The 14,335-nt window shown below is 51.9% G+C and overlaps 1 protein-coding gene across 1 annotated transcript in view; it reads right to left on the bottom strand.

The window, feature by feature from the left end:
- LOC140473224 (protein Daple-like) overlaps nucleotides 1-14,078 on the bottom strand; it is a 72,934-nt gene extending 58,856 nt beyond the window's left edge. The window contains 1 exon segment of the mRNA XM_072567588.1: nucleotides 13,726-14,078. Coding sequence (XP_072423689.1) covers nucleotides 13,726-14,078 — 353 coding nt within the window.
- Nucleotides 14,079-14,335: the final 257 nt, after the last annotated feature.

Below are 14,335 nucleotides of genomic sequence, written 5' to 3'. Positions count from 1 at the left end.
GAAATAGAGAGAGAAGAAGGAGAGTGGGAGAGGGAAATAGAGAGAGAGGAGGGAGAATGGGAGAGGGAAATAGAGAGAGAAGAAGGAGAGTGGGAGAGGGAAATAGAGAGAGAGGAGGGAGAGTGGGAGAGAGAAATAGGAGAGTGGGAGTGGGAAATAGAGAGAGAGGAGGGGGAGAGAGAGAGGAGGGAGAGTGGGAGAGAGAAATGGAGAGTGGGAGAGAGAAATAGAGAGAGTGGGAGAGAGAAAAAGAGAGAGAGGAGGGAGAGGGAAATAGAGAGAGAGAGGTGGGAGAGGGAAATAGGGACACAGGAGGGAGAGTGGGAGAGGGAAATAGAGATAGGGGAGGGGGAGTGGGAGAGGGAAATAGAGAGAGAGGAGGGGGAGAGAGAGAGAGGAGGGAGAGTGGGAGAGAGAAATAGAGAGAGAGAGGAGGGAGAGTGGGGGATGGAAATAGAGAGAGAGGAGGGAAGAGTGGGAGAGAGAAATAGGAGGGAGAGTAGGGGATGAGAATAGAGAGAGAGGAGGGAGAGTGGGAGAGGGGAATAGAGAGAGAGGAGGGAGAGTGGGAGAGGGAAATAGACAAAGAGGAGGGAGAGTGGGAGAGGGAAATAGACAAAGAGGAGGGAGAGTGGGAGAGGGAAATAGCGAGAGGGGAGAGAGTGGGAGAGGGAAATAGAGAGAGAGGACGGAGCATGGGAGAGAGAAATAGAGAGAGAGGAGGGAGATTGGGAAAGAGAAATAGAGAGAGGAGTGAAATAGAGAGAGGATGGAGAGTGGGAGAGAGAAATAGAGAGGAGGGAGAGTGGGAGAGGGAAATAGCGAGAGAGGAGGGAGAGTGGGAGAGAGAAATAGAGAAAGAGGAGGGAGAGTGGGAGAGGGAAATAGCGAGAGAGGAGGGAGAGTGGGAGAGAGAAATAGAGGGAGAGTGGGAATGAGAAATAGTGGGAGAGAGAAATAGAGAGAGAGAGAGGTGGGAGAGAGAAATAGAGATAGGGGAGGGAGAGTGGGAGAGGGAAATAGAGAGAGAGGAGGGAGAGAGAGAGGAGGGAGAGTGGGAGAGAGAAATAGAGAGAGGGGGATGGAGAGTGGGAGAGAGAAATAGAGAAAGAGGTAGGAGAGGGAAATAGAGAGAGAGGAGGGAAGTGGGAGAGAGAAAAAGAGAGAGAGGAGTGAGAGTGGAAGAGGGAAATAGAGAGAGAGGAGTGAGAGTGGGAGAGAGAAATAGAGGGAGAGTGGGACAGAGAAATAGAGGGAGAGAGGAGGGAGAGTGGGAGAGAGAAATAGAGAGAGAGGAGGGAGAGTGGGAGAGAGAAATAGAGAGAGAGGAGGGAGAGTGGGGGATGGAAATAAAGAGAGAGGAGGGAGAGTGGGAGAGAGAAATAGAGAGGATGGAGAATGGGAGAGGGAAATAGGGACAGAGGAGGGAGAGTGGGAGAGAGGAATAGAGGGAGAGTGGGAGAGAGAAGTAGAGAGAGAGAGAGGAGGGAGAGTGGGAGAGAGGAATAGAGAGGATGGAGAATGGGAGAGGGAAATAGGGACAGAGGAGGGAGAGTGGGAGAGAGGAATAGAGGGAGAGTGAAGAGAGGAGAGAAGAGAGAGAGGAGAGAGAGAGAGAGAGAAGAGAGAGAGGAGAGAGAAGAGAGAAAGAGAGAAAGAGAAGAAGAGAAGAAGAGAGAGAGAAGAGAGAAGGAGAGGAAGAGAAGTAGAGAGAGAGAGAGGAGGGAGAGTGGGAGAGAGGAATAGAGAGAGAGGAGGGAGGGTGGGGGATGGAAATAGAGAGAGAGGAGGGAGAGTGGGAGAGAGAAATAGAGAGAGAGGAGGGAGAGGGAAATAGAGAGAGGAGGGAGAGTGGGAGAGAGAAATGGAGGGAGAGTGGGAGAGAGAAATAGAAAGAGAGGAGGGAGAGTGGGAGAGAGAAAAAGAGAGAGGGGAGGAAGTGTGGGAGAGAAAAATAGAGGGGAGGGAGAGTGGGAGAGAGAAATAGAGAGAGAGGAGGGAGAGTGGGGGAGGGAAATAGCGAGAGAGGAAGGAGAGTGGGAGAGAGAAATAGAGAGTAGGAGAGAAATAGAGAGAGAGGAGGGAGTGGGAAATAGAGATAGGACGGAGAGTGGGAGAGAGAAATATAGAGGGAGAGGTGGGAGTGGGAAATAGAGAGAAAGTAGGGAGAGTGGGAGAGGGAAATAGAGAGAGAGAGGAGGGAGAGAGAGAGAGAGGTGGGAGAGTGGGATAGAGAAATAGAGAGGTGGGAGAGTGGGAGAGAGAAATAGAAAGAGAGTGGGAGAGAGAAATAGAGAGAGAGGAGGAATAGTGGGAGAGGAAAATAGAGAGGAGGGAGAGTAGGAGAGGGAAATAGAGGGAGAGGAGGGAGAGGGAAATAGAGAGAGGATGGAGAGTGGGAGAGAGAAATAGAGAGAAAGAGAGAGGTGGGAGAGTGGGAGAGAGAAATAGAGAGAGAGGAGGAGAGTGGGAGAGGGAAATAGAGAGAGGAGTGAGAGAGGGAGAGAGAAATACATAGAGAGGGGGGAGAGGGGGAGAGAGAAATAGAGAGAGAGAGGAGGGAGAGTGGGAGAGGGAAATAGAGAGAGAGGAGGGAGCGTGGGAGAGAGAAATAGAGAAAGAGGAGGGAGAGGGAAATAGAGTGAGGAGAGAGAGTGGGAGAGAGAAATAGAGAGAGGAGGGAGAGTGCGAAAGAGAAATAGAGAGAGAGGAGTGAGAGAGGGAGAGAGAAATAGATAGAGAGGGGGGAGAGTGGGAGAGGGAAATAGAGAGAGAGTGGGAGATGGAAATAGAGAGAGAGGAGGGAGAGTGGGAGAGGGAAATAGAGAGAGAGTGGGAGAGGGAAATAGAGAGAGAGGAGGGAGAGTGGGAGAGAGAAATAGAGAGAGAGGAGGGAGAGTGGGGGATGGAAATAAAGAGAGAGGAGGGAGAGTGGGAGAGAGAAATAGAGAGAGGGGAGGGAGAGTGGGAGAGGGAAATAGAGAGGATGGAGAATGGGAGAGGGAAATAGGGACAGAGGAGGGAGAGTGGGAGAGAGGAATAGAGGGAGAGTGGGAGAGAGAAGTAGAGAGAGAGAGGAGGGAGAGTGGGAGAGAGGAATAGAGAGAGAGGAGGGAGGTTGGGGGGATGGAAATAGAGAGAGAGGAGGGAGAGTGGGAGAGAGAAATAGAGAGAGAGGAGGGAGAGGGAAATAGAGAGAGGAGGGAAAGTGGGAGAGAGAAATGGAGGGAGAGTGGGAGAGAGAAATAGAAAGAGAGGAGGGAGAGTGGGAGAGAGAAAAGAGAGAGGGGAGGAAGTGTGGGAGAGAAAAATAGAGGGGAGGGAGAGTGGGAGAGAGAAATAGAGAGAGAGGAGGGAGAGTGGGGGAGGGAAATAGCGAGAGAGGAAGGAGAGTGGGAGAGAAATAGAGGGAGAGCGGGTGAGAGAAATAGAGAGAGAGGAGGGAGAGTGGGGGAGGGAAATAGCGAGAGAGGAAGGAGAGTGGGAGAGAGAAATAGAGAGAGAGGAGAGAAATAGAGAGAGAGGAGGGAGTGGGAAATAGAGATAGGACGGAGAGTGGGAGAGAGAAATATAGAGGGAGAGGTGGGAGAGGGAAATAGAGAGAGGAGGGAGAGAGAGAGAGAGGTGGGAGAGTGGGATAGAGAAATAGAGAGGTGGGAGAGTGGGAGAGAGAAATAGAAAGAGAGTGGGAGAGAGAAATAGAGAGAGAGGAGGAATAGTGGGAGAGGAAAATAGAGAGGAGGGAGAGTAGGAGAGGGAAATAGAGGGAGAGGAGGGAGAGGGAAATAGAGAGAGGATGGAGAGTGGGAGAGAGAAATAGAGAGAAAGAGAGAGGTGGGAGAGTGGGAGAGAGAAATAGAGAGAGAGGAGGGAGAGTGGGAGAGGGAAATAGAGAGGATGGAGAGTGGGAGAGAGAAATAGAGAGAGGAGGGAGAGTGGGAAAGAGAAATAGAGAGAGAGGAGTGAGAGAGGGAGAAAGAAATACATAGAGAGGGGGGAGAGGGGGAGAGAGAAATAGAGAGAGAGAGGAGGGAGAGTGGGAGAGGGAAATAGAGAGAGAGGAGGGAGAGTGGGAAAGGGAAATAGAGAGGATGGAGTGTGGGAGAGGGAAATAGAGAAAGAGGAGGGAGAGGGAAATAGAGTGAGGAGAGAGAGTGGGAGAGAGAAATAGAGAGAGGAGGGAGTGGGAAAGAGAAATAGAGAGAGAGGAGTGAGAGAGGGAGAGAGAGATAGATAGAGAGGGGGGAGAGTGGGAGAGAGAAATAGAGAGAGAGGAGGGAGAGGGAAATAGAGAGAGAGGAGGGAGAGTGGGAGAGGGAAATATAGAGAGAGGAGGGAGAGTGGGAGAGAGAAATAGAGAGAGAAGAAGGAGAGTGGGAGAGGGGAAATAGAGAGAGAGGAGGGAGAGTGGGAGAGGGAAATAGAGAGAGAGTGGGAGAGGGAAATAGAGAGAGGAGGGAGAGTGGGAGAGGGAAATAGAGAGAGAGGAGTGGGAGAGAGAAATAGAGAGAGAGGAGGGAGAGTGGGAGAGGGAAATAGAGAGAGGAGGGAGAGTGGGAGAGAGAAATAGAGAGAGTGGGAGAGAGAAAAAGAGACAGAGGAGGGAGAGGGAAATAGAGAGAGGAGGGAGAGTGGGAGAGAGAAATAGAGAGAGAGAGGTGGGAGAGGGAAATAGGGACAGAGGAGGGAGAGTGGGAGAGGCAAATAGAGATAGGGGAGGGGGAGTGGGAGAGGGAAATAGAGAGAGAGGAGGGAGAGAGAGAGAGAGGAGGGAGAGTGGGAGAGAGAAATAGAGAGAGAGAGGAGGGAGAGTGGGGGATGGAAATAGAGAGAGAGGAGGGAAGAGTGGGAGAGAGAAATAGGAGGGAGAGTAGGGGATGAGAATAGAGAGAGAGGAGGGAGAGTGGGAGAGGGGAATAGAGAGAGAGGAGGGAGAGTGGGAGAGGGGAATAGAGAGAGAGGAGGGAGAGTGGGAGAGAGAAACAGAGAGAGAGGAGGGAGATTGGGAAAGAGAAACAGAGAGAGGGGAGGGAGAGTGGGGGAGGGAAATAGAGAGAGGAGTGAAATAGAGAGAGGAGGGAGAGTTGGAGAGAGAAATAGAGAGGAGGGAGAGTGGGAGAGAGAAATGGAGCGAGAGTGGGAGAGAGAAATAGAAAGAGAGGAGGGAGAGTGGGAGAGAGAAAAAGAGAGAGGGGAGGAAGTGTGGGAGAGAAAAATAGAGGGGAGGGAGAGTGGGAGAGAGAAATAGAGAGAGAGGAGTGAGAGAGGGAGAAAGAAATACATAGAGAGGGGGGAGAGGGGGAGAGAGAAATAGAGAGAGAGAGGAGGGAGAGTGGGAGAGGGAAATAGAGAGAGAGGAGGGAGAGTGGGAAAGGGAAATAGAGAGGATGGAGTGTGGGAGAGGGAAATAGAGAAAGAGGAGGGAGAGTGGGAGAGAGAAATAGAGAGAGGAGGGAGAGTGGGAAAGAGAAATAGAGAGAGAGGAGTGAGAGAGGGAGAGAGAGATAGATAGAGAGGGGGGAGAGTGGGAGAGAGAAATAGAGAGAGAGGAGGGAGAGGGAAATAGAGAGAGAGGAGGGAGAGTGGGAGAGGGAAATAGAGAGAGAGGAGGGAGAGTGGGAGAGAGAAATAGAGAGAGAAGAAGGAGAGTGGGAGAGGGAAATAGAGAGAGAGGAGGGAGAGTGGGAGAGGGAAATAGAGAGAGAGTGGGAGAGGGAAATAGAGAGAGGAGGGAGAGTGGGAGAGGGAAATAGAGAGAGAGGAGTGGGAGAGAGAAATAGAGAGAGAGGAGGGAGAGTGGGAGAGGGAAATAGAGAGAGGAGGGAGAGTGGGAGAGAGAAATAGAGACAGTTGGAAAGAGAAAAAGAGACAGAGGAGGGAGAGGGAAATAGAGAGAGGAGGGAGAGTGGGAGAGAGAAATAGAGAGAGTGGAGAGAGAAAAAGAGACAGAGGAGGGAGAGGGAAATAGAGAGAGGAGGGAGAGTGGGAGAGAGAAATAGAGAGAGAGAGGTGGGAGAGGGAAATAGGGACAGAGGAGGGAGAGTGGGAGAGGCAAATAGAGATAGGGGAGGGGGAGTGGGAGAGGGAAATAGAGAGAGAGGAGGGAGAGAGAGAGAGGAGGGAGAGTGGGAGAGAGAAATAGAGAGAGAGAGGAGGGAGAGTGGGGGATGGAAATGGAGAGAGAGGAGGGAAGAGTGGGAGAGAGAAATAGGAGGGAGAGTAGGGGATGAGAATAGAGAGAGAGGAGGGAGAGTGGGAGAGGGGAATAGAGAGAGAGGAGGGAGAGTGGGAGAGGGGAATAGAGAGAGAGGAGGGAGAGTGGGAGAGAGAAACAGAGAGAGAGGAGGGAGATTGGGAGAGAGAAACAGAGAGAGGGGAGGGAGAGTGGGGGAGGGAAATAGAGAGAGGAGTGAAATAGAGAGAGGAGGGAGAGTTGGAGAGAGAAATAGAGAGGAGGGAGAGTGGGAGAGAGAAATGGAGCGAGAGTGGGAGAGAGAATAGAAAGAGAGGAGGGAGAGTGGGAGAGAGAAAAAGAGAGAGGGGAGGAAGTGTGGGAGAGAAAATAGAGGGGAGGGTGAGTGGGAGAGAGAAACAGAGAGAGAGGAGTGAGAGAGGGAGAAAGAAATACATAGAGAGGGGGGAGAGGGGGAGAGAGAAATAGAGAGAGAGAGGAGGGAGAGTGGGAGAGGGAAATAGAGAGAGAGGAGGGAGAGTGGGAAAGGGAAATAGAGAGGATGGAGTGTGGGAGAGGGAAATAGAGAAAGAGGAGGGAGAGGGAAATAGAGTGAGGAGAGAGAGTGGAGAGAGAAATAGAGAGAGGAGGGAGAGTGGGAAAGAGAAATAGAGAGAGAGGAGTGAGAGAGGGAGAGAGAGATAGATAGAGAGGGGGGAGAGTGGGAGAGAGAATAGAGAGAGAGGAGGGAGAGGGAAATAGAGAGAGAGGAGGGAGAGTGGGAGAGGGAAATAGAGAGAGAGGAGGGAGAGTGGGAGAGAGAAATAGAGAGAGAAGAAGGAGAGTGGGAGAGGGAAATAGAGAGAGAAGGGGGAGAGTGGGAGAGAGAAATAGAGAGAGAGTGGGAGAGGGAAATAGAGAGAGGAGGGAGAGTGGGAGAGGGAAATAGAGAGAGAGGAGTGGGAGAGAGAAATAGAGAGAGAGGAGGGAGAGTGGGAGAGGGAAATAGAGAGAGGAGGGAGAGTGGGAGAGAGAAATAGAGAGAGTTGGAAGAGAAAAAGAGACAGAGGAGGGAGAGGGAAATAGAGAGAGGAGGGAGAGTGGGAGAGAGAATAGAGAGAGTGGGAGAGAGAAAAAGAGACAGAGGAGGGAGAGGGAAATAGAGAGAGGAGGGAGAGTGGGAGAGAGAAATAGAGAGAGAGAGGAGGGAGAGTGGGGGATGGAAATAGAGAGAGAGGAGGGAAGAGTGGGAGAGAGAAATAGGAGGGAGAGTAGGGGATGAGAATAGAGAGAGAGGAGGGAGAGTGGGAGAGGGGAAATAGAGAGAGAAGAGGGAGAGTGGGAGAGGGAATAGAGAGAGAGGAGGAGATTGGGAAAGAGAAACAGAGAGAGGGGTGGGAGAGTGGGGGAGGAAATAGAGAGAGGAGTGAAATAGAGAGAGGAGGGAGAGTTGGAGAGAGAAATAGAGAGGAGGGAGAGTGGGAGAGAGAAATGGAGGGAGAGTGGGAGAGAGAAATAGAAAGAGAGGAGGGAGAGTGGGAGAGAGAAAAGAGAGAGGGGAGGAAGTGTGGGAGAGAAAAATAGAGGGGAGGGAGAGTGGGAGAGAGAAATAGAGAGAGAGGAGGGAGAGGGAAATAGAGAGAGGAGGGAGAGTGGGAGAGGAGAAATGGAGGGAGAGTGGGAGAGTGGGGGAGGGAAATAGCGAGAGAGGAAGGAGAGTGGGAGAGAGAAATAGAGAGAGGAGGGAGAGTGGAAAAGAGAAATAGAGAGAGAGGAGGGAGAGTGGGAGAGAGAAATAGAGAGAGGAGGGAGAGTGGGAGAGAGAAATAGAGAGAGAGAGGGGAGAGTGGGAGAGGGAAATAGAGAGAGTGGGAGAGGGAAATAGAGAGAGGAGGGAGAGTGGGAGAGGGAAATAGAGAGAGAGGAGGGAGATTGGGAAAGAGAAACAGAGAGAGGGTAGGGAGAGTGGGGGAGGGAAATAGAGAGGATGGAGTGTGGGAGAGGGAAATAGAGAGAGAGTGGGAGAGGGAAATAGAGAGAGGAGGGAGAGTGGGAGAGAGAAATGGAGGGAGAGTGGGAGAGGGAAATAGAGAGAGAGGAGGGAGAGTGGGAGAGGGAAATAGAGAGAGAGGAGGGAGAGTGGGAGAGAGAAATAGAGAGAGAAGAAGGAGAGTGGGAGAGGGAAATAGAGAGAGAGTGGGAGAGGGAAATAGAGAGAGGAGGGAGAGTGGGAGAGGGAAATAGAGAGAGAGGAGGGAGAGTGGGAGAGGGAAATAGAGAGGATGGAGAGTGGGAGAGAGAAATAGAGAGAGGAGGGAGAGTGGGAGAGGGAAATAGAGAGAGAGTGGGAGAGGGAAATAGAGAGAGAGGAGGGAGAGTGGGAGAGGGAAATAGAGAGAGAGGAGGGAGAGTGGGAGAGAGAAATAGGAGAGTGGGAGTGAGAAATAGAGGGAGAGTGGGAGAGAGAAATAGAGATAGGGGAGGGGGAGTGGGAGTGGGAAATAGAGAGAGAGGAGGGGGAGAGAGAGAGGAGGGAGAGTGGGAGAGAGAAATGGAGAGTGGGAGAGAGAAATAGAGAGAGTGGGAGAGAGAAAAAGAGAGAGAGGAGGGAGAGGGAAATAGAGAGAGGAGGGAGAGTGGGAGAGAGAAATAGAGAGAGAGAGGAGGGAGAGTGGGGGATGGAAATAGAGAGAGAGGAGGGAAGAGTGGGAGAGAGAAATAGAGAGAGTGGGAGAGAGAAAAGAGAGAGAGGAGGAGAGGGAAATAGAGAGAGGAGGGAGAGTGGGAGAGAGAAATAGAGAGAGAGAGGTGGGAGAGGGAAATAGGGACAGAGGAGGGAGAGTGGGAGAGGCAAATAGAGATAGGGGAGGGGGAGTGGGAGAGGGAAATAGAGAGAGAGGAGGGAGAGAGAGAGAGAGGAGGGGGGAGAGAGAGAGAGGGGTGGGAGAGTGGGAGAGGGGAATAGAGAGAGAGGAGGGAGAGTGGGAGAGAGAAATAGAGAGAGAAGGAGGGGGAGAGAGAGAGGAGGGAGAGTGGGAGAGAGAAATGGAGAGTGGGAGAGAGAAATAGGAGAGTTGGAAAGAGAAAAAGAGAGAGAGGAGGGAGAGGGAAATAGAGAGAGGAGGGAGAGTGGGAGAGAGAAATGGAGGGAGAGTGGGAGAGTGGGGGAGGGAAAATAGCGAGAGAGGAAGGAGAGTGGGAGAGAGAAATAGAGAGAGGAGGGAGAGTGGGAGAGGGAAATAGAGAGAGAGTGGGAGAGGGAAATAGAGAGAGGAGGGAGAGTGGGAGAGGGAAATAGAGAGAGAGGAGGGAGAGTGGGAGAGAGAAATAGGAGAGTGGGAGTGAGAAATAGAGGAGAGTGGGAGAGAGAAATAGAGATAGGGGAGGGGGAGTGGGAGTGGGAAATAGAGAGAGAGGAGGGGAGAGAGAGAGGAGGGAGAGTGGGAGAGAGAAATGGAGAGTGGGAGAGAGAAATAGAGAGAGTGGGAGAGAGAAAAAGAGAGAGAGGAGGGAGAGGGAAATAGAGAGAGGAGGAGAGTGGGAGAGAGAAATAGAGAGAGAGAGGAGGGAGAGTGGGGGATGGAAATAGAGAGAGAGGAGGGAAGAGTGGGAGAGAGAAATAGAGAGAGTGGGAGAGAGAAAAAGAGAGAGAGGAGGAGAGGGAAATAGAGAGAGGAGGGAGAGTGGAGAGAGAAATAGAGAGAGAGAGGTGGGAGAGGGAAATAGGGACAGAGGAGGGAGAGTGGGAGAGGCAAATAGAGATAGGGGAGGGGGAGTGGGAGAGGGAAATAGAGAGAGAGGAGGGAGAGAGAGAGAGAGGAGGGGGAGAGAGAGAGAGGAGGGAGAGTGGGAGAGGGGAATAGAGAGAGAGGAGGGAGAGTGGGAGAGAGAAATAGAGAGAGAGGAGGGGGAGAGAGAGAGGAGGGAGAGTGGGAGAGAGAAATGGAGAGTGGGAGAGAGAAATAGAGAGAGTTGGAAAGAGAAAAAGAGAGAGAGGAGGGAGAGGGAAATAGAGAGAGGAGGGAGAGTGGGAGAGAGAAATGGAGGGAGAGTGGGAGAGTGGGGGAGGGAAATAGCGAGAGAGGAAGGAGAGTGGGAGAGAGAAATAGAGAGAGGAGGGAGAGTGGGAAAGAGAAATAGAGAGAGAGGAGGGAGAGTGGGAGAGAGAAATAGAGAGAGGTGGGAGAGAGAAATAGAGAGAGAGAGAGGAGAGTGGAGAGGGGAATAGAGAGGAGGAAGACAGAGAGAGAAATAGATAGAGAGGAGGAGAGTGGGAGAGGGGAATAGAGAGAGAGGAGGAGAGTGGGAGAGGGGAATAGAGAGAGAGGAGGGAGAGTGGAGAGAGAAACAGAGAGAGAGGAGGGAGATTGGGAAAGAGAAACAGAGAGAGGGGAGGGAGAGTGGGGGAGGGAAATAGAGAGAGGAGTGAAATAGAGAGAGGAGGGAGAGTTGGAGAGAGAAATAGAGAGGAGGGAGAGTGGGAGAGAGAAATAGAAAGAGAGGAGGGAGAGTGGAGAGAGAAATAGAAAGAGAGGAGGGAGAGTGGGAGAGAGAAAAAGAGAGAGGGGAGGAAGTGTGGGAGAGAAAAATAGAGGGGAGGGAGAGTGGGAGAGAGAAATAGAGAGAGAGGAGGGAGAGGGAAATAGAGAGAGGAGGGAGAGTGGAGAGAGAAATGGAGGGAGAGTGGGGGAGGGAAATAGCGAGAGAGGAAGAGAGTGGGAGAGAGAAATAGAGAGAGGAGGGAGAGTGGGAAAGAGAAATAGAGAGAGAGGAGGGAGAGTGGGAGAGAGAAATAGAGAGAGGAGGGAGAGTGGGAGAGAGAAATAGAGAGAGAGAGGAGGGAGAGTGGGAGAGGGAAATAGAGAGAGAGTGGGAGAGGGAAATAGAGAGAGGAGGGAGAGTGGGAGAGGGAAATAGAGAGAGAGGAGGGAGATTGGGAAAGAGAAACAGAGAGAGGGGAGGGAGAGTGGGGAGCGAAAATAGAGAGGATGGAGTGTGGGAGAGGGAAATAGAGAGGATGGAGTGTGGGAGAGGGAAATAGAGAGAGAGTGGGAGAGGGAAATAGAGAGAGGAGGGAGAGTGGGAGAGGAAATGGAGGGAGAGTGGGAGAGGGAAATAGAGAGAGAGGAGGGAGAGTGGGAGAGGGAAATAGAGAGAGAGGAGGGAGAGTGGAGAGAGAAATAGAGAGAGAAGAAGGAGAGTGGGAGAGGGAAATAGAGAGAGAGTGGGAGAGGGAAATAGAGAGAGGAGGGAGAGTGGGAGAGGGAAATAGAGAGAGAGGAGGGAGAGTGGGAGAGGGAAATAGAGAGGATGGAGAGTGGGAGAGAGAAATAGAGAGAGGAGGGAGAGTGGGAGAGGGAAATAGAGAGAGAGTGGGAGAGGGAAATAGAGAGAGGAGGGAGAGTGGGAGAGGGAGATAGAGAGAGAGGAGGGAGAGTGGGAGAGGGAAATAGAGAGAGAGTGGGAGAGGGAAATAGAGAGAGGAGGGAGAGTGGGAGAGGGAGATAGAGAGAGAGGAGGGAGAGTGGGAAAGAGAAATAGGAGAGTGAGAGTGAGAAATAGAGGGAGAGTGGGAGAGAGAAATAGAGATAGGGGAGGGGGAGTGGGAGTGGGAAATAGAGAGAGAGGAGGGGGAGAGAGAGAGGAGGGAGAGTGGGAGAGAGAAATGGAGAGAGTGGGAGAGAGAAAAAGAGAGAGAGGAGGGAGAGGGAAATAGAGACAGGAGGGAGAGTGGGAGAGAGAAATAGAGAGAGAGAGGTGGGAGAGGGAAATAGGGACAGAGGAGGGAGAGTGGGAGAGGCAAATAGAGATAGGGGAGGGGGAGTGGGAGAGGGAAATAGAGAGAGAGGAGGGAGAGAGAGAGAGAGGAGGGCGAGTGGGAGAGAGAAATAGAGAGAGAGAGGAGGGAGAGTGGGGGATGGAAATAGAGAGAGAGGAGGGAGAGTGGGAGAGAGAAATGGAGAGAGGGAGAGAGAAATAGAGAGAGTGGGAGAGAGAAAAAGAGAGAGAGGAGGGAGAGGGAAATAGAGAGAGGAGGGAGAGTGGGAGAGAGAAATAGAGAGAGAGAGGAGGGAGAGTGGGGGATGGAAATAGAGAGAGAGGAGGGAAGAGTGGGAGAGAGAAATAGAGAGAGTGGGAGAGAGAAATAGAGAGAGAGAGGTGGGAGCGGGAAATAGGGACAGAGGAGGGAGAGTGGGAGAGGGAAATAGAGATAGGGGAGGGGGAGTGGGAGAGGGAAATAGAGAGAGAGGAGGGAGAGAGAGAGAGAGGAGGGAGAGTGGAGAGAGAAATAGAGAGAGAGAGGAGGGAGAGTGGGGGATGGAAATAGAGAGAGAGGAGGGAAGAGTGGGAGAGAGAAATAGGAGGGAGAGTAGGAGATGAGAATAGAGAGAGAGGAGGGAGAGTGGGAGAGGGGAATAGAGAGAGAGGAGGGAGAGTGGGAGAGAGAAATAGAGAGAGAGGAGGGAGAGTGGGGGATGGAAATAGAGAGAGAGGAGGGGGAGTGGGAGAGGGGAATAGAGAGAGAGAGGAGGGAGAGTGGGGGATGGAAATAGAGAGAGAGGAGGGAAGAGTGGGAGAGAGAAATAGGAGGGAGAGTAGGGGATGAGAATAGAGAGAGAGGAGGGAGAGTGGGAGAGGGGAATAGAGAGAGAGGAGGGAGAGTGGGAGAGGGGAATAGAGAGGAGGAAGACAGAGAGAGAAATAGATAGAGAGGAGGGAGAGTGGGAGAGAGAAATAGAGAAAGAGGAGGGAGAGAGAAATAGAGAGAGGAGGGAGAGTGGGAAAGAGAAATAGAGAGAGAGGAGGGAGAGTGGGAGAGGGAAATAGCGAGAGAGGAGGGAGAGTGGGAGAGAGAAATAGAGAGAGAGGAGGGAGAGTGGGAGAGGGAAATGCAGAGTGGGAGAGGGAAATAGAGAGAGAGGAGGGAGAGGGAAATAGAGAGAGGACGGAGAGTGGGAGAGAGAAATAGAGAGAGAGAGAGAGGTGGGAGAGGGAAATAGAGAGAAAGAAGGGAGAGTGGGAGAGGGAAATAGGGACAGAGGAGGGAGAGTGGGAGAGGGAAATAGAGAGAGAGAGGAGTGAAAGTGGGAGAGAGAAATAGATGGAGAGTGGGAGAGAGAAATAGAGGGAGAGTGGGTGAGAGAAATAGAGATAGAGGAGGGAGAGTGGGAGAGGGAAATAGAGAGAGAGGAGGGAGAGAGAGAGAGGAGGGAGAGTGGGAGTGAGAAATAGAGAGAGAGGAGGGAGAGTGGGGGATGGAAATAGAGAGAGAGGAGGGAGAGTGGGAGTGTGAAATAGAGAGAGAGAGTAGGGGATGGAAATAGAGAGAGGAGGTAGTGTGGGAGAGGAAAATAGAGAGAGAGGAGGGAGAGTGGGAGTGAGAAATGGAGACATTGAGAAAGGATTTGATTTAATTCTGCCCCATGTACCTTGGAACATTAAAATGTTTCATTTTGCGTGCAGTCTAGCAAGAGGGTACCATACAAAGTGCATTCGGGTAACAGAACAGAGAGAGGAGTACAAAGTTACAGTGCACAGGGAGGGAGATCAACATTAAAGTTGAAATTTGAATGGTCCGTTCAGAGGGCTGTTCAGAGCCGGGAAGAAGCTGTTCCTGAATCTGGTGGTCCCTGTGGTTTGAGTTTTTGTATCTTCCACCTGGTGGCAGAGGGTGGGAGAGATTATCACCGGGGCGGGAGGGGTCTTCGATGATGCCGGCTGCCTTCCTGAGGCTGTGGGAGGTGTAGATGGAGTCGGTGGTTGGAAGGTTGGGTTGTGTGATGGACTGGGCTGTGTTCCCAGCTCCCTGTCGTTTCTCACGGTCCTGGGCGGAGTATCTGCCGTGATGAATCTGGATAGAACGCTTTCTACGGTGCATCTGTAACAATTGGTCAGAGTCCTGCATTTCCTTAGCCTCTTGAGGATGTGGAGACATTGATGTGCTTTGTCGATGTGTAGCTCTGAACCATCTCTACCTTCCCTCGATTAATGCAGACAGGCGTTTTTCTGATGTTGAGAGAGAGAGAGATTGTTGCCTGCTCTCTATCTGGTTCTTGTCCTCTGTCTCACAATTGTTTGAGATCCAGCCCACAACGGTGGCATCACCAGGGAACGTGGAAATGGAGTTAGGACAGAATTTGGGTCACACCGAGTTTGTCAGAG

This window comes from Chiloscyllium punctatum, unplaced genomic scaffold (assembly GCF_047496795.1).
Source record: "Chiloscyllium punctatum isolate Juve2018m unplaced genomic scaffold, sChiPun1.3 scaffold_555, whole genome shotgun sequence".
NCBI lineage: Eukaryota > Metazoa > Chordata > Chondrichthyes > Orectolobiformes > Hemiscylliidae > Chiloscyllium > Chiloscyllium punctatum.
This window is presented reverse-complemented; position numbering and strand designations above follow the sequence as displayed.